Raw genomic sequence first — 25,144 nt, 5'->3', positions numbered from 1 at the left:
CTCTCTCTCTCTGTGTTGTGTGTGAGATGGAGATCAGACCGAGAGCCAGACAAAGCTCCGTCTGTTTAAACCAGACTCGGATCATCTGTCTTCAGCATTAACAGCTTCTTTCCAGCTGTGTTTGAACTGCCAGAGAGCTCTCTAATCACTTCCACTTCCACTCGTGATCTCTTATAACAGGTTATAACTGCATTTTATATCAAAATAGAACATCAAGTGTTACAACATGACATAGTGTTCTGTACGATGGTGTAGGTGCTCTGTAACACATCATAGGCACAGTATAACACACGCAACCTGATATAACAACAACTCCAAGTGTTGCAGCATGATATAGACGCTCCATAACACTGTGAGGTCACTCTGTAACACATCATAGGCACTTTGGAGCAAATACTATAACTGCTCTATAAGTGAAAATAAGTGCGGTGTAGGTACCCTGTAACAGGAGACCAGCTAGCATATCAACTGCTCTGGAATAGTGTAGATGCTCTATAACAGAGTCTAACAGTCTATATCAGGATAGAACTGTGCTATAACAGGGTGTAGGTGCTTTATAATGGAGTATAACATGTCAGTATCAGAATATAACTGCTCTATAACAAGGTTTAGATGCTCTATAACCGTCTATATCAGGATATAAATGCTCTATAACAAGGTATAGATGCTCTCACAGTAACAGTCTATATCAGAATATAACTGATCTATAACAGGGTTGCTGCTCTATCATGGTGTAGATGTTCGATTGCAGTAACAGAATCAGAATATAACTGCTCTATAACAAGGTGTATATGCTCTATAACAGTCTATATCAGGATATAAATGCTCTATAACAGGGTGTAGATGTCCTATAATGGCATATAGCATGTTTATATCAAAATATAACTGCCCTATAACGGTGTAGACGCTTTATAATGGAGTATAACAATATTAGGATATAACTGCTCTAACAAGGTTTAGATGCTCTATAACAGTCTATATCAGGATATAAATGCTCTATAACAAGGTATAGATGCTCTCACAGTAACAGTCTATATCAGAATATAACTGATCTATAACAGGGTTGCTGCTCTATCATGGTGTAGATGTTCGATTACAGTAACAGTATCAGGATATAACTGCTCTATAGCAGGGTGTAGATGCTTTATCACAGTAGCAGTCTATATCAAAATATAACTGCTCTATAACAAGGTGTAGATGCTCTATATAACAGTCTATATCAGGATATAAATGCTCTATAACAAGGTGTAGATGTTCTATAATGGCATATAGCATGTTTATATCAGGATATAACTACTCTAACAAGGTGTAGATGCTCTATAACAGTCTTTATCAGGATATAAATGCTCTATAACAGGGTGTAGATGCTCTATAATAGTAACAGTCTATATCAGAATATAACTGATCTATAACAGGGTGGCTGCTCTATAATGGTGTGGATATTCTATAACAGTCTATATCAGGATATAAATGCTGTATAACAGGGTGTAGATGCTCTATAATGGCGTATAACGTTTATATCAGAATATAACTGCTCTATAATAGGGTGTAGATGCTCTATAATGGTGTATAACATGTTTATATTAGAATATAACTGTGCTATACCAAGGTGTCTGCTCTATAACAGGGTGTAGATGTTCCATAACATGTCGATAACAGGATATAACTTCTTTATAACAGGGTCAGAGGTGCCCAAAACATCGATTGTGATTGATCGGTCGATCGTGGAGGCAGTTCTGGTAGATCGCGTGCCATTTACAAAAAAATTATGTAAATTAACATGCAGCCAGTCTGAGATCATACACACGTGTCACCACGCATGCGCGTTCACATGCGCTGCTGCAAAACCTGTGACCTTGTTAGCTTTCCAGTTTATATCGACTATAGAAGGGGTGTAAAAATGAGTGGGGGAGCAAGAAACCAAAACCGTACCGTTTCCATGTGGAATGGGAGGAGGATTTTTTTTTCATTACGTCACATTCGAAGTGCGTTTGTCTGATCTGTCAGTCTACCGCTGCTGTTCCAAAGAAAGGAAATGTGGAGAGGCATTTTCAGACTGTTCATAAAAACTACAACACTGACTTTCCTCTGAAAAGTGAGCTGAGAAAGAGAAAGGTGAGGGAACGAAAATCAGTTATTCGGACAGCAGTCATTTTTCACACAGTCGACTTCAAAAGCAAAAGCAGCCACCGAAGCATCGTTCCGGGTGAATCACTCCATCGTTAAGCAAAAAGTCATTCCAAGATGGAGAGATGATAAAAGAAGCCTTCGTTGAAGCAGCTGACTCGTTGTTTCAAAACTTTAAAAACATTAGCTTCAATAAAATCTCTTCGACTATCAAGGAGTGCAGTTACACAGCGTTGTGAAGTTATGGCTGATCATGTGACACAGCAGCTTTGGGCCGAATCCCATTTCACCCCTTGGACCAACCCCTTGGCCCTTCCCCTCCATTTTGCGCGTTCACGTGAAGGGGTAGGGGTATCCCAATCCCAGTTAACACGGAGGGGTAGGGGAAGGGGTAGGGCTTCTGTACCCCTCCAAACGGAGATTTTCCTGGAGCTGACTCCGAACGAAGGGGTTTGAGTGATTTCCCACAATGCCATGCGGATTTCAGCGAGATTTCATGCGGATTTCAGAAAGATGGCGGTTCCCGCGGCGAAAGATTGTCATAAATGTATTTTCTCCATTATTTACGTGTTTTAAGTTGTTATCCAGAGGAAACACGCCGCTTGATTCGCTTTCGAGCTGAGAATGAGCAGCGATTTCTGAAATCCAAGCTGCTGCTAAAAAGCTTTGGGAGTGAGTATTGTTTTCGGTTGCTTGACTGCGTACGTTTTGTTCTGTTATTCTCGCTTTTATTGTTTACATGAGTGTTCTGACACCTCATTCTGTCGGATGTGGTGCACGAAGCGCCAAAGATATCGCATTCAGTGGTGTTAGTTAACAAATCACACCCTGCCAGCAGAGATTTCTGGTTCTGGCTCTGACTGTAGCGGCTGGTCGCAGCCAATGACGCATTTGGTCGCGTTTTGCTAACGTAAATGCTGACGGAGGTACGCGATGACGTATGCGATCGTTGAAGGGCTATCCCAATACGTAGGGGTTGAATTTCAAGCCCTATCCCTTGTAGCTCAGTTTCAAGGGGAAGGGCCAAGGGGAAGGGGTAGGGGGAGGGGTAGAAATTAGAATTGGGATTGGGCCTTGGAGAGACCTCATGGCCTGCGAGTGATTTTTGCTGCAATTAGACGAATCCACGGACATGCGTGATCCAGCCCAGTCGTGCGTTTTTATTCAGATGGTGTTTACAGATGTGTCTGCGAAAGAGGAACTGTTAACGATGCTGCCCATGAAAGGACACGCAGGGAGAGGACATTTTTTCAGTCTTTCAGAAACTTTTTGGAGAAAACCCAGCTCCCAATTTGTAAATTGATATCAATCCCCACGGATGGTGCGCCCGCAATGGTGGGCTGCTCAGCTGGATTTATCGCCAAGTGCAGGGAGGACGCTGATTTCCCCGACTTCATTAATTACCACTGACTGCATAATACAGCAACAAGCATTATGTGCAAAAATGCTAAACATGAAAGAGATAATGGGCGTGGCAACGAAAATCGTTCGTTCTATTCATGCGAGATCTCTTAAAAGACGGCTTTTCCATGCACATCTGGAAAAGGCTGACTGCGACAACTCAGATCTTGCTATACAGTGGTGCTTGAAAGTTTGTGAACGCTTTAGAATGTTCTATATTTCTGCATAAATATGACCTAAAACATCATCAGATTTTCACACAAGTCCTAAAAGTAGATAAAGAGAACCCAGTTAAACAAATGAGACAAAAATATTATCCTTGGCCATTTATTTATTGAGGAAAATGATCCAATATTACATATCTGTGAGTGGCAAAAGTATGTGAATCTCTAGGATTAGCAGTTAATTTGAAGGTGAAATTAGAGTCAGGTGTTTTCAATCAATGGGATGACAATCAGGTGCGAGCATCCTGTTTTATTTAAAGAACAGGGATCTATCAAAGTCTGATCTTCACAACCCATGTTTGTGGAAGTGTATCATGGCACGAACAAAGGAGATTTCTGAGGACCTCAGAAAAAGCATTGTTGATGCTCATCAGGCTGGAAAAGGTTACAAAACCATCTCTAAAGAGTTTGGACTCCACCAATCCACAGTCAGACAGATTGTGTACAAATGGAGGAAATTCAAGACCATTGTTCCCCTCCCCAGGAGTGGGCGACCAACAAAGATCACTCCAAGAGCAAGGCGTGTAATAGTCGGTGAGGTCACAAAGGACCCCACGGTAACTTCTAAGCAACTGAAGGCCTCTCTCACATTGGCTAATGTTAATGTTCATGAGTCCACCATCAGGAGAACACTGAACAACAATAGTGTGCATGGCAGGGTTCCAAGGAGAAAGCCACTGCTCTCCAAAAAGAACATTGCTGCTCATCTGCAGTTTGCTAAAGATCACATGGACAAGCCAGAAGGCTATTGGAAAAATGTTTTGTGGATGGATGAGACCAAAATAGAACTTTCTGGTTTAAATGAGAAGCGTTATGTTTGGAGAAAGGAAAACACTGCATTCCAGCATAGGAACCTTATCCCAGCTGTGAAACATGGTGGTGGTAGTATCATGGTTTGGGCCTGTTTTGCTGCATCTGGGCCAGGACGGCTTGCCGTCATTGATGGAACAATGAATTCTGAATTATACCAGCGAATTCTAAAGGAAAATGTCAGGACATCTGTCCATGAACTGAATCTCAAGAGAAGGTGGGTCATGCAGCAAGACAACGACCCTAAGCACACAAGTCGTTCTACCAAAGAATGGTTAAAGAAGAATAAAGCGAATGTTTTGGAATGGCCAAGTCAAAGTCCTGACCTTAATCCAATGGAAATGTTGTGGAAGGACCTGAAGCGAGCAGTTCATGTGAGGAAACCCACCAACATCCCAGAGTTGAAGCTGTTCTGTACGGAGGAACGGGCTAAAATTCCTCCAAGCCGGTGTGCAGGACTGATCAACAGTTACCGCAAACGTTTAGTTGCAGTTATCGCTGCACAAGGGGGTCACACCAGATACTGAAAGCAAAGGGTCGCATACTTTTGCCACTCACAGATATGTAATATTGGATCATTTTCCTCAATAAATAAATGACCAAGTATAATATTTTTGTCACTTTTTGTTTAACTGGGTTCTCTTTATCTACTTTTAGGACTTGTGTGAAAATCTGATGATGTTTTAGGTCATATTTATGCAGAAATATAGAAATTCTAAAGGGTTAAAAAAAACTTTCAAGCACCACTGTACACTGATGTGAGGAAAATTCCTCCAGAGATTTTGAGAACTCTGTCCGTAAGTTTCTCCTTGACATTAAACATGCAGAATACGAGCAACTTAATGACGAGCAGTGGCTACTAGACTTGGCATTTTTAACCGATCTGACCAACATGTTGAATGATCTTAATTTAGAGCTGCAAGGAAAAAACCTGTTGTCAGTATGATCAGCTCAGTTCATGCTTTCAAACGACAAATGCAGCATCTGTCCTCAAAGCTGCAGCACCATGATTTGGGGAACTTCTAAAATCTCGCGTCCGAGCTTGAGACGCAACGGAAGGCAAGTGTGCAGCTTAACAGTGTGCGCTACACAGAGCAGACTGAAAAACATCGCTCAGGCTTTGAAACACGGTTTCAAGACCTTTGCTTTAGCTGAGCCAGTAGCTACGTTTATGCGCGACCCATTGAGGGAAGATTTTGAGGTTGATGCACTTGCATCAAAAATTGTAGCGCTGTTTCACCTGAACTCGTCTACAGTGGAGGATGAGATTTTGACACTACAGGCTGAAGTCCAGGGCTCATGGAGAGTTTTGGAACTTACTCACAGATGAAAAGTACCCAAACATGAGGAAATGTGCCGCCTCCTTGACTGCATTATTTGGCTCCACTTATCTATGCGGGTCAGCCTTTTCTCACATGAAGATTATCAGGTCCTAATACCGTTCCACCATGACTGATGATCTTCTGGAAGTCTGTTCGAGGCTGGAAACCAGCTGCTGCGGTCCGGACTGTGCGACCCTGGCTGACTCCATGCAGTGCCAGTCAGCAGAGTAAGGTAGTGACCAGAAGTGTATTGAATTGTATTGTGCCATAAGGGTTCATTGAGTTTTTTTTGCAATGTACGTCAACATACAGTGTTCGAAATACCCGTCTGCAGTCTGCATTTTGCAGAATGATTTTCAAGATTGCAGAAGAAAAATTAAACACCCTGCAATTTTGCAGAATGAAAAAATTGGGCTCAGGATTCAGTGGTTCTCAATTTAGCAAACTAGTGGTGTCGTAAATAAACTGAAACCTGCGCCGCGTGAACCTGACGGTGTTTTCCAGGTCCAAGTTGAGCAATGTTACATAATGGCGACGACAACCAAATAAGGGCAGTTGCCATTTTCCGATGTAAGATTTCGTCACTTTAAATACCCGCCAGGAGGACCCGACAACTACTTAGACTTAGACTTAGACAAAACTTTATTTATCCCCGAAGGGCAATTAGAAGGGCGAAGAGCGGTACATTAAAAGAGCAAGAAAATAAAATCACAAAAAGAATAAAATCACAAAAATGGGTGGGGAAAAAAAGCGTATTATGTACAATATACAATGGCAGGCCTGTTGCCAGTAACAAAGTAAAAGAAAAAATAAATAAATAAAGGCAGCAGATAAAATACAACCCCAATTCCAAAAAAGCTGGGACAAAGAACAAATTGTAAATAAAAATGGAATGCAATGATGTGGAAGTTTCAAAATTCCATATTTTATTCAGAATAGAACATAGATGACATATCAAATGTTTAAACTGAGAAAATGTATCATTTAAAGAGAAAAATTAGGTGATTTTAAATTTCATGACAACAACACATCTCAAAAAAGTTGGGACAAGGCCATGTTTCCCACTGTGAGACATCCCCTTTTCTCTTTACAACAGTCTGTAAACGCCTGGGGACTGAGGAGACAAGTTGCTCAAGTTTAGGGATAGGAATGTTAACCCATTCTTGTCTAATGTAGGATTCTAGTTGCTCAACTGTCTTAGGTCTTTTTTGTCGTATCTTCCGTTTTATGATGCGCCAAATGTTTTCTATGGGTGAAAGATCTGGACTGCAGGCTGGCCAGTTCAGTACCCGGACCCTTCTTCTACGCAGCCATGATGCTGTAATTGATGCAGTGTGTGGTTTGGCATTGTCATCTTGGAAAATGCAAGGTCTTCCCTGAAAGAGACGTCGTCTGGATGGGAGCATATGTTGCTCTAGAACCTGGATATACCTTTCAGCATTGATGGTGTCTTTCCAGATGTGTAAGCTGCCCATGCCACACGCACTAATGCAACCCCATACCATCAGAGATGCAGGCTTCTGAACTGAGCGCTGATAACAACTCGGGTCGTCCTTCTCCTCTTTAGTCCGAATGACACGGTGTCCCTGATTTCCGTAAAGAACTTCAAATTTTGATTCGTCTGACCACAGAACAGTTTTCCACTTTGCCACAGTCCATTTTAAATGAGCCTTGGCCCAGAGAAGACGTCTGCGCTTCTGGATCATGTTTAGATAAGGCTTCTTCTTTGAACTGTAGAGTTTTATCTGGCAACGGCGGACGGCACGGTGAATTGTGTTCACAGATAATGTTCTCTGGAAATATTCCTGAGCCCATTTTGTGATTTCCAATACAGAAGCATGCCTGTATGTGATGCAGTGCCGTCTAAGGGCCCGAAGATCACGGGCACCCAGTATGGTTTTCCAGCCTTGACCCTTACGCACAGAGATTCTTCCAGATTCTCTGAATCTTTTGATGATATTATGCACTGTAGATGATGATATGTTCAAACTCTTTGCAGTTTTACACTGTCGAACTCCTTTCTGATATTGCTCCACTATTTGTCGGCGCAGAATTAAGGGGATTGGTGATCCTCTTCCCATCTTTACTTCTGAGAGCCGCTGCCACTCCCAGATGCTCTTTTTATACCCAGTCATGTTAATGACCTATTGCCAATTGACCTAATGAGTTGCAATTTGGTCCTCCAGCTGTTCCTTTTTTGTACCTTTAACTTTTCCAGCCTCTTATTGCCCCTGTCCCAACTTTTTTGAGATGTGTTGCTGTCATGAAATTTCAAATGAGCCAATATTTGGCATGAAATTTCAAAATGTCTCACTTTCGACATTTGATATGTTGTCTATGTTCTATTGTGAATACAATATCAGTTTTTGAGATTTGTAAATTATTGCATTCCGTTTTTTATTTACAGTTTGTACTTTGTCCCAACTTTTTTGGAATCGGGGTTGTATGACAAATAAATTAAATGACGCGTGGATAAAATTAAAATGACAATATGATTAGAGTGGCATTGTAGTTAAAGTGACATCAGGACATGTGATATTGCACTAGAGTATTGTACAGAAGACTTAAGTTATTGTAACTGTCTTAGATTTCTTAGAGTTCAGGAGGAGAATAACACTTGGAACAAAGGTTGCTCTCCTCCTCTGGGTCTTGCAGGCCGGACAGCGGAACCTGCGACCAGATGGCAGCTGCTCAAATGCCGGGAACAAAGCATGAGTCGAGTCCTTAAGAATTCGACGAGCCAGGCCGCTAGCCTGCTGCTCGTACATAGTATTCAGGTGGCGAGCAGGAAGTCCAATAATCTTAGAACACACTTTGACAGTATTATGCAGGCGGTTCCTATCCTGTACAGTAATGGAGTAATACCAGCAGCATATAGAAAAAGCTAAAACACTTTCAATGAATGTATAATAGAATGTCAACAAGATGTTCTGACTGACAGAAAAAGAGTTCACTTTCCTTAGTAGGTACATCCTCTGGTGGCACTTCCTCAGGATCCCTTCTGTGTTGGAAGAGAACCTCAGTTGGCAGTCCAGAATGGTTCCCAGGTATTTATATTCCTCAACTGTCTCGACCGGAAAACCGTGGACCATAGTGGTGACAGCTGCCGCTAGTTCCCTTTGGCTACTGGAGAAGGTCACCACCATCTCCTTAGTTTTACTAACATTCAAACCTACCTACCTTGGCAGTTTCCGCCATGCATCTCCCAGAATTCAATGCGGCACAACAAACATGGCTCCCAAGAAGAGGATTGTTTCTTCGGGGCAAGAGTCCGACAAAAACGCCAAGAAAACAAGGATGATTTTGTCGTATCTCGGCAAAACCGGCAGCCAGCGTGACTCCAACAACAACAGAGACAGATCGCGTGTGAAGATGGTCGCTGCTGACTAGTTCTTATCTTGCATACATGTATATTGGTAAATTGTATAGGTTTGTATATATTGTATTGTTGAATCATGCAAAATTATACTGATATTATATCCCTTTTGAAGACAGCAACAGTATTTTACCTTTATTCATCGATACTTTTGAACATTCTTCCCTAAGTGTTGCGCCTTAAAGTGGTGGGGAAGTTTGTGTGGCTTGATGATCCTAGTAGCTATACCAGTTGGGACCTAGGTTCCTGGCAGGTTCAGTCTTGCTGGGCAGGTACTAGGGGAAAGTCCAGACAAATTGCAATACCTGGTCCTCCAGGTTGGGGGTTTGGTAATAGGCCTGTAAAAATTGTAACTACCGGTGGACCCTGGTATGAGCTCTTTCGAGTAGTGTCCTATGGCTGAGTATCCGTAGCAATCTGCTTATCACCGAGTGGAGTTGCGCCCGCGGTGATTATTAGCATTGTCAAGTCAAATGTATCACACAACGGTAATGGAGGATAATTACAATCGAAACGTAAACAGAGTGGACAGTTCTGATGGCCCAACGATAGTTGAGATGGATGAAGATATCTCCTTAAACCCAACTGGGAGGGGGATGTTGGATGGCAACAGACGGTCCAATGCTCTTCTGCGTTGCAGAAAGACTCTACAAGTGGCAAGTTTCAATGCAAACACCTTACGTGAAGAAGCAAGAGTACTAGAACTTACACACTGCGTAGAGAAATGTCAAATCGATATAACGGGAGTACAAGAACATCGCAAAGTGCTCGAGGATGCAGACATAATGGAGATGGAGAGAGTTGAAAGCAGCTACCTTTATAGTTTCCTCAGCATGGAGAAATGACATGCAGGCATCAGTAGGGGGAGTAGGTCTGATTATTAGCACTAAGGCACGTAAAGCTCTACGCAGAACAGAAAGACACTCCAAACGAATCCTCCTTGCTGAATTTGAGAGTAATCCAATAACAACTGTGGTTGTAGTGTACTCACCCACCAACTCAGCCCCACTTGAAGAAACCGAAGAATTCTACGATGATTTGCACTCACTCCTGCGATGTGTCCCAACTCACAACTTCCTCATAGTCCTTGGAGACTTTAACGCTAGGATTGGCAAGGAGGATGTTCCATTCCCATACCACTCTACCACAAATAGGAACGGGGAACTCCTGGTAGAGCTGATGTCCGAGCACGATCTGTTAGCAACGAACACGCAGTTTTGCAAAAAGCGTAGAAAGCTCTGGACGTTTAAGGATTGAGGAACGGGGTCACTGAGACAGTTGGACTATGTACTAGCACACAAAAAGTGGAGAAATTCCATTCATAACTCGGAAGCCTATAGCTCCTTCAAGACGGTTGGATCAGACCACAAAGCTGTCATTGCTAAAATAAAGCTAAGTTTAAGAGTGTCAAAATCTAAACAGCAGGTTAAGTATGATCGGGGTGCCTTTGTGTCGGACGTGACTTTACAAGGGAAGTACGCATTTAAGGTCTGTAACAGATATCAAGAGTTAAGTAAGATTGAAGACATCACTAAATGCTATGAAAGTTTCTGCAAAGTAAACCAAGAAGCTATGGAAGAACTTGTTCCAAAGAAAGCGAAGAGAAAAAGATCCGCAAGGTCAAAACACCCAGAGATTTTAGTGGCAAGGCAGGAACTAGTTGAAGCAAGTGAAAACCTCAACGAGGAAGTAATAGAGAGTGTAGAACGGCTCAACCTTGCCAAAAGAGTACTCTTCGAAACATACGATCTTATTAAAGAACAAGAGCTGGAGGAGATGAGCAGACGGATAGAACAGTGTCATGAAGAGACTAGATATGGAGAGGCATGGAAAGTTGTAAATGAGATGACAGGATGAAGGAAGTGCAGAGAAGGCCAGCTACGTGGTGCAAATGCTGAAGAAAGAGTAACATCATGGTATAACCACTTCAGAGATCATCTTGGCAAAGTCCCAGAAATTAATGACGATCAAGATGGAAATATACAGGCAATCTTTGGCGACCTAGGCATAGATGATGGTCCTTTTACACAATCTGAGCTGCTGAGAGTGAAGCGAGCACTAAAGAATAACAAGAGCGCCGGGCCGGACGGCATTCCTCCCAAAGTGCTTAAATATGGCGATCTGGATGAATTCATACTCGATTTTAGCAACAGAGCATTAATGGAGGGGTCTAGACTTGAGCAGTGGTCACTCTCGCACATACGACCAGTCCCTAAACCAGGAAGTCTCTCTACAACCGATAACTACCGTGGTATAAGTATGACGTGCATCATTTCAAAGATCATGAACAGGATGATCCTCAATCGCATAAGAGACAAGCTTGACTCATTCCTAAGACCAAATCAGAACGGATTTAGGCAGGGCCGATCTACACTTTATCAGATCCTAGCACTTCGTCGAATAATCGTAGAAACTAAGAAGAATAACCTGTCCGCAGTGATGAGCTTCATAGACTTTAGAAAGGCATTTGATAGCATACACAGAGGGAAAATGATTAAAATCCTGCAAGCCTATGGCATTCCACCGCGACTGCTCAATGCAATCGAGCAAATGTACACCAACACACGAGCAAAAGTAATCTCGCCGGATGGAATAACTGAAGAATTCGAAATAAAAGCTGGCGTACTACAAGGGGATACACTTGCTCCCTACCTCTTTGTTATCGTCCTGGACTATGCGCTAAGAAAAGCCATCGACTGCCACGATAGGGATCTAGGGTTTATAATCACTCCAAGACGTTCACGTAGAAACCCTGCAGTCACCCTGTCAGACCTAGATTTTGCCGATGATATCTGCCTACTTTCCAACACCATAGAAGAGGCCAAGCAATTACTTCACAACGTGGAAACAGAGTGTGGCAAGGTAGGGCTCCACCTAAATGTAAAAAAACCTGAAGTAATCACCGTGAACATCCCTCAACCAAGCCTCCCTTTGAAGACCAGCAAAGGGCACGATCTGAAAGAAGTCAGCGATTTTAAATACTTGGGAGTGTGGGTAAAGTCCTCTGAGCAGGACATGAAAGTAAGAAAAGCACTTGCATGGAAGGCAATGAATAGGAAGATCGCAGTGTGGCACTCTGGCTTATCCCGAAGTGTAAAGCTCACGTTCTTCACAGCAACAGTGGAAACAATTCTCCTATATGGCTCAGAATGCTGGATGTTGACAAAGCAAATGGAAAAGTCCCTGAATGGGACCTACACAAGAATGTTACGCACAGTGCTCAATGTGAAGTGGTACGACCGGGTACCAAACACCATTCTCTATGGGGACCTACCACTTCTAACTGACAAAATAGCGTTGAGGAGAATGGGGATTGCTGGCCATTGTCATCGCCATCCGGAACTGGCTGCAAACAAGGTTGTGCTGTGGGAACCAGCTCATGGTAAGCGGAACCCAGGGAGGCCCATCAAGACGTACGTAGATAACCTTAAGACCGACGTGGGTGTGGTCTCCTTGGACGAGCTGAGTTCCATGATGTCCGACAGGTGATGCTGGAGTGTGGTATAGGCGGCTCGCCTGAGGGCGGCCTAAGTAAGTAAGTTTTTGAATATTTTGTTTTCTCATACCAAGCTACACTAATACATGTTTTTTGTAATGCCCTGTAAGACAAAGCTCATCGGTTCAGTTCTGTAGCTCTCAGTAGTTCTGTAGCTCTCAGTTCTGCCATGATTAGTTTGTACCCAGTTCTCTGTTGTTAGTTTAGAGCAGTGAAGCCCCTGCAGTCGTTCTCCGTTCAGTTCATGACCTTGCACTTTAGAAGCCAGGCAAACACCATGAACCCAAACGTCTTTCCATTTGCCAGTTGGGTTTTATTCCTGAATGGCATCAATTCTTTGCATCATCGTAAGATGTAACAGAGTGTAGAACTGAAACCTTGCTTTCAATTTAAAACTACAGGTTGCCGATGCAAACACTGTGAATGAAGTGCATTCTGGGTAACAATCTATTGTTCAAGCGAGAAACTTAATCTTGACAAAATGTAACATGAAAATGAATGTTGTGTTTCTTGAAGATCAGTTGTGTTCTATTTTTTATTGTGGTGATGCCTTAATTAGTGTGTTGTGTGGAAGGATGATGTGTGGGTGTGATAACTAGTACATTTATGAATTAGTTGGTATACTTCAAGTTGTAGTAGCCCGTAGTGTCAGGGCGAGGGGGATGAAAGACCTGTGGAGGGATCACGGAATGATAACTTTGCTGCAGAGAAGGATCTGTGAAGACTGAGGCCAAGTTTACATTAGACCGTATCTGTCTCGTTTTCTTCGCGGATGCACTGTCCGTTTACATTAAACCGCCGGGAAACGGGAATCCGCCAGCGTCCACGTATTCAATCCAGATCGTGTCTGGTCCGGTGCTGTGTAAACATTGAGAATACGCGGATACGCTGTGCTGAGCTCTAGCTGGCGTCGTCATTGGACAACGTCACTGTGACATCCACCTTCCTGATTCGCTGGCGTTGGTCATGTGATGCGACTGCTGAAAAACGGCGCGGACTTCCGCCTTGTATCACCTTTCATTAAAGAGTATAAAAGTATGAAAATACTGCAAATACTGATGCAAATACTGCCCATTGTGTAGTTATGATGGTCTTTAGGCTTGCCATCCTTCCACTTGCAAGTGGTGAGTGATATGCACTGAGATCACACACACAGCGGCTCAGTCCCGAATCACTGCTCGTGCGCTTCACTCGCGCGCTGTGTGAGCTGCGCAGGGCCGGAGTGCGCACCCTCCAGAGGGCACTCGCTGTTCAGGGCGGAGTGATTTGGAGCGCAGGATGCCTGCGGAGCCGAGCGTATCCGTGTATTGGTGTTGCTGTGTGCACGCGAATCGTTTTAAAAACGTTAATCTGATGATCTGCTGATACGGTCTAATGTAAACCCCACCTGAAATTAAAACTAGAGTGAGAGAATAAAGAATTACAGTAATGCTATGAGTTGTAAAGCTAGATATGATGTAAATATAGGCATTATTAGGTTAAGAAGGGTGTAGTATGGAGGCTTGTGTATTTGCAGAACATATTTCCAAATTGCAGAACAAAATTTTGACATTCTGCAATATTGCAGAACGCTGGAAAAAAGTATTTCGACCTATATTGTATAAATAAAGTATACACCGGAAATATATAAATAACTTTCTATTTAACGTTTTTTTTTTAGTGCAGGTAGATCATTTTGACCTGGTTATTTTACAAGTAGCTCGCATGCTGAAAGTGTGAGCACCCCTGGTGTAGATGCTCTGTAAAGGCCCGGTCCCACTGGCCGATGGACACAAAACGTATGCAAAAAGGACACAGCGGACGAGCAAAATTTCGGGGGTGGCTCTATCCGTTTTCATCCGCTCCAGAAATGGACAAAATTGGCGAAAATTTGCGAAAACAGAACGGAAAAGAACGGGCGTGGGTAGTATATAGCGGGGATGTTAAACGCATGTTCATAGGAAGCCTAGCGGATGAAAGCGGATGGAAGTGGATGACAGCTCCGAAGGGGTTACCGGTGATAACTGAGAAGCGGACGCATAGCAGAAAGAGCGGATGCATAGCGGATGAAGGGGATGCATCACGTACGCCTAACGGAAACAAAGGGGATGTTGCGCGGATGTATATCGGATGCAGACCGTTCACTGCGCTAGGTGTCCTTCTACATACTCTAGACATACTCCAGACATCCTAAACATACGAGATACATCCCAGATATAAACGCTTTGTCTGTTTTGAATACTTTATATACGAGATGCATACGCTTACATCCTTTCTATTTCCGTGCTACTAACGATGAATAGACGTTTCATGTACCTTATCTTTCCTCCCTCTTTCCGTTTTCAGCTGCAGCGGATGTGAGTTGCGAGGATGCCCAGAGGATGCAGAGAGGATACAGCAGACGTTTAACGGATGATGACGGACATAGAACGTTTGTTGCTCGTATATGTCGCGGATTTACATCGTACACGGCGGAAAGTTCATCCGTTCTAAAAGTTTTGTGCAGCTCAAAACTTTTTGCGCGGATGAAATCACAGTGGACGGATGCTCGATGGATAGAGCGTATGAAGCACGTATGCAATGAGTACACAACGGATGCATAGCGTTTTCCAACGGATGGCAAAGATTTTTTTACGTTTTACATCCTCTTTGCATCCGTAAGTGCAGTGGGACCGGGCCTTAACGGAGTGTAACATGTCTGTATCAGGATTTAAGTTTGAGCTGCTCTGTAACAGGAGCGGAATGCTGTTTTGTAACAGGACATGAGGTGTAAAAGTGCTCTGTGCAGGTGTAACTGCTCTGTAACAGGCTATAACTGCTCTACAAGCGCTCTGTAAGAGACGAGTTCTTTCTCTGACACAGTATACGGAATTGTTTTTCCTCAGGCTGTGTGTGTGTGTGTGTGTGTGTGTGTGTGTGTGTGTGTGTGTGTGTATCTCTCCATGTTTCTGTTTATCTGTTTCCACCAAACCATGCAGGGAGTTCTTCACAGGAAATCAATCCAAGGTGCGTTTCAGAGCAGAAGACAACGATCCAGCCCTCACACTGAGGGAGCAAAAATCTCAAACACGCACGCACGCCACGGGTCCGAGCGCGACGGTCCGACAGAGCCCCGCGTCCTTCCCTGTGCTCTCTGTATAAACTGTTCTGTGAATCTCAGTGCTGATTCACACGCAGCAACAGTTAGAGAATAACGACAAGATGGAAAGCATTGCTGAGAAATAATCAACGGTTTGGTTCACTTTGGATCAGAAAAGCTGAAGATTTCAGACACTTCGACTAGTGAAGCAGGATGTGGATCGCTAACGACAAAAACAACCGTTAAATAAATTTTCTAGACGAGTGTAACCCGGGGCGGCACGGTGGTGTAGTGGTTAGCGCTGTCGCCTCACAGCAAGAAGGTCCTGGGTTCGAGCCCCGTGGCCGGCGAGGGCCTTTCTGTGCGGAGTTTGCATGTTCTCCCCGTGTCCGCGTGGGTTTCCTCCGGGTGCTCCGGTTTCCCCCACAGTCCAAAGACATGCAGGTTAGGTTAACTGGTGACTCTAAATTGAGCGTAGGTGTGAATGTGAGTGTGAATGGTTGTCTGTGTCTATGTGTCAGCCCTGTGATGACCTGGCGACTTGTCCAGGGTGTACCCCGCCTTTCGCCCGTAGTCAGCTGGGATAGGCTCCAGCTTGCCTGCGACCCTGTAGAAGGATAAAGCGGCTAGAGATAATGAGATGAGATGAGTGTAACCCGGTCTAAAGAAACAGGGTGTAAGGCTGGTCGGGTTAAAATTTAGTGGAAGTGGGCGGGGTTTGGTGCAGGGTGAAGGCCAATTTATGCTGACAACGCAGTCCTCACAGATGGCGTCGCAGATGGTGTCTGCGTAGCCCCCCCACCTTCGCAGACGCTCTGCGCGCACCTCACAAAAATTGTGACCACCGCAGAAGCCTCGCAGACAGCGTCGCAGACAAGAGGGCTCTGATTGGGCCACTCTACATCCGCTGTACACGCACTTCCGCTTCCCTACTTTCCCGGTTTGGTTTGTTTTCACGACCGCCATTTTTAAAAACACGAGCGAAGATGGAGCAGCACGAAGAGCGGTTGATTGAGGAAGTGAGGAAGTACGTACATCTATACGACTCCAGTTCTAGTCATTATAAGTAACCGGAGGATAAACACTCCACTAACCACACCCACCAACTACTCCTAGCGATTTCGCGACTTCACGCCCCCTTGCGTTGTGGCGGTGAATAACATCGCGCATGCCTATTACTCCCCGCTCAACGATAAATTACAACTGTCTGAGAAAAGCTATCTGCGAAAGCCTTGTCGCAAGAGCATGCAGAGGCCCTGAGTGGGTGTGGGTGGGGTTTAGTGTGGTGTACAGCGGGGCGGGGCGGGGGGGTGATTTGGTGCCGCAGAACAGAGGAAGAGGGAAAAGTGTGAAACTGAGATCAGTGTAATAGTCCTGTCTGAACATGTACAGCACAACTGCTTTCTTTAGTGTGTGTGTGTGTGTGTGTGTGTGTGTGTAAGGATATAGTGTGTGTGTGTGTGTGTGTAAGGGATGTAGTGTGTGTGTATTGTGTGTGTGTGTGTGTGTGTAAGGGATGTAGTTTGTGTGTGTGTGTAAGGGATATAGTGTGTGTGTGTAAGGGATGTAGTGTGTGTGTGTGTAAGGGATATAGTGTGTGTGTGTAAGGGATGTAGTGTGTGTGTGTGTGTGTGTGTGTGTGTGTGTGTAAGGGATATAGTGTGTGTGTGTGTGTGTGTAAGGGATATAGTGTGTGTATAAGGGATATAGTGGTGTGTGTGTGTGTAAGGGATGTAGTGTGTGTGTGTGTGTGTGTGTGTATAAGGGATATAGTGGGTGTGTGTGTGTATTGTGCACTCAGTCTCTTGTTTTAACGCCGATGTCTGGTATGTCTATGACCTCATCACCAAACCAGATTCAGTTTTATCCTGGCATTAAACACACTGAACACTGACACACTGTCGGAGTGTGTGAAACTGAGACCAGGATGTTATATATACACACATGCACGCACGCACACGCACGCACCGAACTCCTAACACACTGATCTATTTTTAATATGATGTGTTGAACTAATATTTACAGAACTGTGTCATTTAATTTCAACGTGTGTGTGTGTGTGTGTGTGTGTGTGTGTGTGTGTGTAGGTGGGGAAGGAGACGGTGCAGACTACGGAGGATGCTATCATGAAAAGAGACATGCCTCCTGCCTTCATAAAGTAAGCTCCATCAGCCCACACACACGTGTGCAGTATACGGGCTGTTTTACAATCAGGGTACAAAGTTTGTGTCACAGGGGTCCAAAATTCAAACTGGTTCAAACTGGTTCTTGTACCAGTTTTTAAGTGAAGGACGAGTTAAAGAACAGATTTCAGGTCATTTTTTGACGTGTGTATGGTAGTTTTGTGTAATCTGCTATAAGATAAAGAAGATTAAGTGTCGCTTTAAGCAGGGCTGGGAGAAACAAATGCAGTTATTCTCGGAGATTTGTGTTAGTTGTCTCTAATATTTACGTCCCAATATCTTGACCACATTTTAGGATGAAAATAATCATTTTAGATATGTTATTTTATATTGAAAAATTAGCTGTCTCGGAGAGGACATTTTTTGGACACAATTCCATACTAATTTGATCAAAATAGTCTGAAAACTTACTGGCATTCAACATTAAAACTTAACTATGTTTCCAATGATATGGAACCAAATATTTGTTTTATGGTATAAAGACTGATTTAAGTGCATCCCTTTCGGAGCTACCTGTGGTCAAAAAAGCACTTTTTCTAAAGGACACGAGTAATTTTGCTACACTACCATTCAAAAGTTTGGGGTCACTTTGAAATGTCCTTATTTTTGAAAGAAAAGCACTGTTCTTTTCAATGAAGATCACTTTAAACTAATCAGAAATCCACTCTATACATTGCTAATGTGCTAAATGACTATTCTAGCTGCAAATGTGTGGTTTTTGGTGCAATATCTCCATAGGTGTATAGAGGCCCATTTCCAGCAACTCTCACTCCAGTGTTCTAATGGTACAATGTGTTTGCTCATTGCCTCAGAAGGCTAATGGATGATTAGAAAACCCTTGTACAATCATGTTAGCACAGCTGAAAACAGTTGAGCTCTTTAGAGAAGCTATAAAACTGACCTTCCTTTGAGCAGATTGAGTTTCTGGAGCATCACATTTGTGGGGTCGATTAAATGCTCAAAATGGCCAGAAAAATGTCTCGACTATATTTTCTATTCATTTTACAACTTATGGTGGGAAATAAAAGTGTGACTTTTCATGGAAAACACAAAATTGTCTGGGTGACCCCAAACTTTTGAACGGTAGTGTAAATATGACATATATTGCCATATATTCACCAAAAATAACGTTATCACCAATTTTCTTTTGCATGGTAAATAGAGCTATCACAGGGCTACAATAAACAACCAAGTTTATTTAGTCAAGCCTTTTGATATTGAAGATAATAAGTGTTAAATGTGATTTTTAGCTTGCGTACCCTGATTGTAAAGCAACCCATGGAGAAATTAGTTTTAAAAAAGGCCTGTCCCGACTTTGTGAACACTTGGTCCTTGGTAAGATATAAATACACACCATGTGTGTTTCTCTGTTTTAGTTGAGGTAAAGGTTAGGAATGGCATGTTAAGTGCCGTGTGTGTGTGTGTGTGTGTGTGGATCAGACAGCGAGGTCATTAACGAGGTCATTTACCTGCAGCTCAATGTTGTGTTGTCTGTTTGTGATTGTAGAGCAGTAAGAGTAAAATCTGACGTCGTGTTTATGTAGATTAATATTATAATCATTAAAAAAAGAACAGCAAGCAGGCGTCAGATCTTTGAGTAAATCCGTGACCCAGGTATGGTGATGGGTTCTTTAACCGAGCACAGTGTTTATTCTTATGTGTTTTTTGAGCATGAAACATAAAATGTGAAGAATAAATGAAGTTTGTGTGTGTGTGCAGAGTGGAGAATGCATGCACTAAGCTGGTCCAGGCAGCTCAGATGCTGAAGGCCGACCCGTACTCCGTCCCGGCGCGGGATTATCTCATCGATGGCTCACGCGGCATTTTATCAGGAACCTCCGACCTGCTGCTCACCTTTGATGAAGCTGAGGTTCTCTCTCTCTCTCTCTCTCTCTCTCTCTCTCTCTCTCTCTCTCTCTGTGTCAGTCTCACTTTAACTCAGTGGAGCTCACTGACATGCTGCTGTTTCTCAGGTGCGTAAAATCATCCGTGTGTGTAAAGGCATTCTGGAGTATCTGACCGTTGCTGAAGTGGTGGAGAGCATGGAGGATCTGATCACATACACCAAGAACCTGGGACCAGGTCTCTCTCTCCTTTCCTTTCCTTCCTCCACCGTATATTTACTAGGGGTGGGACATTAATGCGTTAATTAAGACTAATTAATTTCAAACAAATTAATTCGTTAAAAATATTAACGCATTTTATCGCAGTTTGCATGCCAAACAACCCGGAACCGTTGTTAGTGCACCGTGTTATGGTGCGACAAATATACTGACGCACACAGTTCCAGTTACAGCAATGGAGCTTGAAAGCGCGCCGGGTCTGCTGGATGGTAAATTTATATTCAAAAAACGACCCGATGGAACCGTCGATAAAACCACAGTTTATTGCAAACTGTGCAGAAAGGAGTTTGCTCATCACAGAAGCTCGTCAACTTTACGCTACCGTTTAAATGCCAAGCACGTCACTGCGATCACTGAAACAGCTGCAGCTCGAGGTAGCAGTTCTGGTCAGCAGTGCAAACTCGAAGAAATGGCTGGATTCCAGAAGAAAATGAGCAGGGCAACGTCGGAAAATTTAACGAACACGCTGGCCGAGTGGATTGCCCTGGACTGCAGACCGCTATCGGTGGTAGAAGACAAGGGTCTGCGAGATGTATTGCAGATTGCGGCGTGTGATCCATCGTTTCAAATGCCGTGCAGAAGAACAATTTCCAACAAAATATTGTTTACAGACATTAAATGAGCTTGAATCTAAAAATCATGTCTGTGTATTATTTGAACTCTTCACATATTATTTAGTTACAGAAAATAAATGTTGCTTTTGGGGCGAATACGGTAGTGCGATTAATTGAGATTAATTAATTACAAAGCCTGTAATTAATTAGATTATTTTTTTTAAATCTAGTCCCACCCCTAATATTTAGATATGAAACCGAAGCAGTTATTTGAGGAAATAATTAGATTTGGTGTATACACACACGCTTAATCGAGTGTAAAGCCGCACTCCGTGACGCTCGAGCCGTTAACTGTTGGCTGGTCAGATTCAGTATTAGACTTTAAAATGATCTCCGTTTATTTCCTCACCATCCTGATCTTAAACACGTTTAAAGGGATAGTTCGGGATTTTTGACATGAATCTGTATGGCATCCCCATCAATAGTGTCGTGCAAACACACTGACTTACCCCTGACAGCATCCTGTGAGTCCAGTTCTTGTCCAGTTTTGGTCCAGATGAAAGTAGTCCGGCAAGTTTGTTGGGGTCACGAAAGTAAAACGTTTTTCATCTCAAAACAGTATGTGTTCAAAAGAGTGATATATTTGCATCACAAAACCGTTGCCAAATAAAAAGTCAGACCTCGAAATCACTTGGCACTATTTTCTCTCCCTTCTTATCACTGCGCGCTGCCGGCTTCATCCAGCTGCGGCTCCAGCTTCAAGGATAAGCTGGAGCCGCATAAGTAGGAGTCCCGGCGGGTGGTTTGTATTCGATTCGTTTATATCCCGACCTTGTCAGCTGTCACATTTATGTTCATGGACCCGGTAAGCTGGTAAATAATATTTTTTTTTCTTTACCAAATTCTAACAGAAAGCGAGAGCGCCCGAAAGGGAAAACCGAGCCGAGCCGCCTCACGGCTGTAATGCAAATTGCTTTCCTCCTCAGTATACAAGTGCGCTTCCATGGCAAGGAAAAAGAAACTACCACTGCTGCCTATGTAGTGCCCTATTTATACAAATAGGAGTCATTCAGGATTCAGCCTGCCTATGTAGTGCCCTATTTATACAAATAGGAGTCATTCAGGATTCAGCCTGCCTATGTAGTGCCCTATTTATACAAATAGGAGTCATTCAGGATTCAGCCATGACACGGACTGAATCCTGAATGACTCCTATTTGTATAAATAGGGCACTACATAGGCAGCAGTGGTAGTTTCTTTTTCCCTGCCATGGGAGCGCACTTGTATACTGAGGAGGAAAGCAATTTGCATTACAGCCGTGAGGCGGCTCGGCTCGGTTTTCCCTTTCGGGCGCTCTCGTTTTCTGTTAGAATTTGGTAAAGAAAAAAAATATATATATTATTTACCAGCTTACCGGGTCCATGAATATAAATGTGACAGCTGACAAGGTCGGGATATAAACGAATCGAATACAAACCACCCGCCGGGACTCCTACTTATGCGGCTCCAGCTTATCCTTGAAGCTGGAGCCGCAGCTGGATGAAGCCGGCAGCGCACAGTGATAAGAAGGGAGAGAAAATAGTGCCAAGCGATTTCGAGGTCTGACTTTTTATTTGGCAACGGTTTTGTGATGCAAATATATCACTCTTTTGAACACATACTGTTTTGAGACGAAAAACGTTTTACTTTCGTGACCCCAACAAACTTGCCGGACTACTTTCGTCTGGACCAAAACTGGACAAGAACTGGACTCACAGGATGCTGTCAGGGGTAAGTCAGTGTGTTTGCACGACACTATTGATGAGGATGCCATACAGATTCATGTCAAAAATCCCGAACTATCCCTTTAATACAGATCAGGTTTTTACCCGGATCTGGATCTGATCCGTAAACTTGGATATGAAAGTGGTGTGAATCAGATTTTCGGTTTGGATCGCTGGAAGACGATCAGTTGTGTGTCAGATTTAAACTGTAACGTGGTGAAGCGACGGTTTATTGGTGAACTGCAGCGTTTCCACAGTGTGCTGAGGCTTTCGAGCGAAACATCACCACAGTGTTACCGTGTGTTTAGGCATGACGAAGATGGCGAAGATGATCGACGAGCGGCAGCAGGAGCTGACTCATCAGGAGCACCGCGTCATGCTGGTGAACTCCATGAACACGGTGAAGGAGCTGCTGCCCGTCCTCATCTCAGGTACCTCCACCCGTCTGGTGCTCCCTCAGCTCAGGTACGTCTGCAGGCCTGTAACATCTGGATGTGTGTTTGTAGGAATAAAGATCTTTCTGACGACGAAGACGGCTCAGAGTGCCGGGGTAGATGAGGCGGTGAAGAACAGGAACTTCACTGTGGAGAAGATGAGCGCGGAGATCAACGAGATCATCCGAGTGCTCCAGCTCACATCCTGGGATGAAGATGCCTGGGCCAGCAAGGTGTGTGTGTGTGTGTGAATGGTTTCACTGTGTTTATCCCTCGCCCAAACGAAGTTTATAGAAACGGGTTCCGTCCGTCTGGTCACGTTTTTGCTTCCGGGCCGTATCTTTAAAACTACTGAAGATACCTTCATGAAACTCTGTATACATATCAAGCAACATGTGACCTGGTGCCTTTTGCTATTTTGGATTTTTGAAAAAAATATTTTTCAAATTTTTACTTAAAAAATAGATTTTGACTTGGTTTCTAAGAGCGATGTTGGTTTCCGGAGCATATATCCAAAACTATTCATGATGCGGATTTGACACTCGGTATACATGTTAACAAGGTGATGTAGATGTGACGTTTCATACTAAGAAATTTGATAATTTTTTATTTTTCATGTTTCCATGGAAACAATTTCAGACTCAGTCTCTCAGGTTAGTCTTAGGGGCAGGTTTTGTTTCCGGAGCAGAACTTGAAAGCTATGAGTGGTTTGGTGTTGAAAGTTGGTAAATGTGTTGATTCAGTAATGAATTTGTGCCTTTGATACTAAGAAATGTGAGAGATGTTAATTTTTAGCTCCCCTGGACCAAAGGCCCGGTGGGTTTATGCCATGGGCTGCTGAGGTCAGTGTAAAGAGGTCGGGTTGGGTTTAGTGGGTTTATCTGGAAACTTGGTGTATAGAGATCTTGCAGTCACGTGACCGGAAAGTACACAGCCGCCATCTTGTCGGTAAAAAACACCGCTGAATACTGCTGCACTCGTGTACAGAATGGATCAATTTCAACCGACGGACTACACGGCTCATTTTTCTAATGAACAGATAACTAGATATATGTCTAAAATAAACGATCTACAGATTAGTGACCCTTATGGCTTACCGGACGGAGTTTTCACGACCGTGTCAGTGGATATTGAACTGCCAGAGGTGGAATACCCAGACGTGTATAATTACCTCATTAACTTTCCCTCGCTGTTCAGTGGTGAAGCACTGCGTGCTTATAAATCTCTGCACAGTTATCTTTACAGAAATTCAGGATTTGTCAGCGACTCAGATGTGGCGTCTTGTAAACAAGAAAATAACAATCCTCATTGGACGGGTAAGTCACTTAAGTATTGAGTACTAGTGCTGATACTAGATATAGTGGCAATTGAGAACGAGGAATTTATGATTTGATACTTATGAAGTTATCTATCTCTACATGTGACCCCTAAAAGTGTAAAATAATTTTATATCTAGAGACTACATAGAATGTCACACCACTAAAGACCCAATCCACCCCCCCCCCCCACCCCCCAAGCCTTTTCTCAGGTTCCCACTTCCCGGAATTTTTTATTAGAGCAAGTCATAAACTTATGTTGCGAATAACCACATGGATATACTGAAATAAATACATGGCGAACCTGAGATGAAATGGTCACTGCACAGGCGCCAGTGATCGTTCCTTCCAGTCGGTTCCCATGCCTTGTTGTTGTTGTTTGGATCGGCCCGGCCAATAGCAGCAATCCACTTTGCACGCCTGTCAGGGTCCCGTGGCAGCCTATGAAACTTTCTTCCCGATTTCTGGCCTCTCCTGTTGTGGCATTTATATGCCATACAACTCTCCGGCATTGTGGCACGGTAATATTTGAAGATTTGGGCGAAAAAAAAAAAACCAAAGTCAGTGTTGGAAAGATGCCGGAAATATGGCGTTTGACCGACAAAATGGCGACTGCTTACAATCTGGAGCGGATGTGACGTCACGTGCAAGATCTCTATAGGGCGGGATATAGACAACTCTGTCTTCTTGGGGTTTTTTTCCCTTCTGTTTTTAATATGTAAACTTTTTTTTATTTTTTATTTTCTTCTGTTGTTCTACTGTAGAAGGTAAGAGCCACTCCCACCCCAGCATGCTGTTAATAGCTTTTGGTTTTGCAGAAGCAGTTATGGTGTGTGTGTGTGTGTGTGTGTGTGTGTAAGGCTGTACATTATGCTCACTCCTCTGAGGACAGTCTGTCAGCAGGCAGTGTGACTCACAAACACACCAAGTCCAGAGTAATCTTGGGGGCATGCTGTT

General features: G+C 43.4%; 1 protein-coding gene across 1 annotated transcript in view; it reads left to right on the top strand.

Moving 5' to 3' along the window:
• The window catches only part of LOC132897890 (vinculin-like), a 55,416-nt gene that overhangs the window by 10,120 nt on the left and 20,152 nt on the right, over nt 1-25,144 (top strand). Inside the window, exons 2-6 of the mRNA XM_060939149.1 lie at nt 17,902-17,972; nt 19,717-19,867; nt 19,971-20,079; nt 22,746-22,868; nt 22,944-23,104. Coding sequence (XP_060795132.1) covers nt 17,902-17,972; nt 19,717-19,867; nt 19,971-20,079; nt 22,746-22,868; nt 22,944-23,104 — 615 coding nt within the window. The remainder of the gene's footprint in view (nt 1-17,901; nt 17,973-19,716; nt 19,868-19,970; nt 20,080-22,745; nt 22,869-22,943; nt 23,105-25,144) is intronic.

This window comes from Neoarius graeffei, chromosome 14 (genome assembly GCF_027579695.1).
Source record: "Neoarius graeffei isolate fNeoGra1 chromosome 14, fNeoGra1.pri, whole genome shotgun sequence".
Lineage (NCBI taxonomy): Eukaryota > Metazoa > Chordata > Actinopteri > Siluriformes > Ariidae > Neoarius > Neoarius graeffei.
This window is presented reverse-complemented; position numbering and strand designations above follow the sequence as displayed.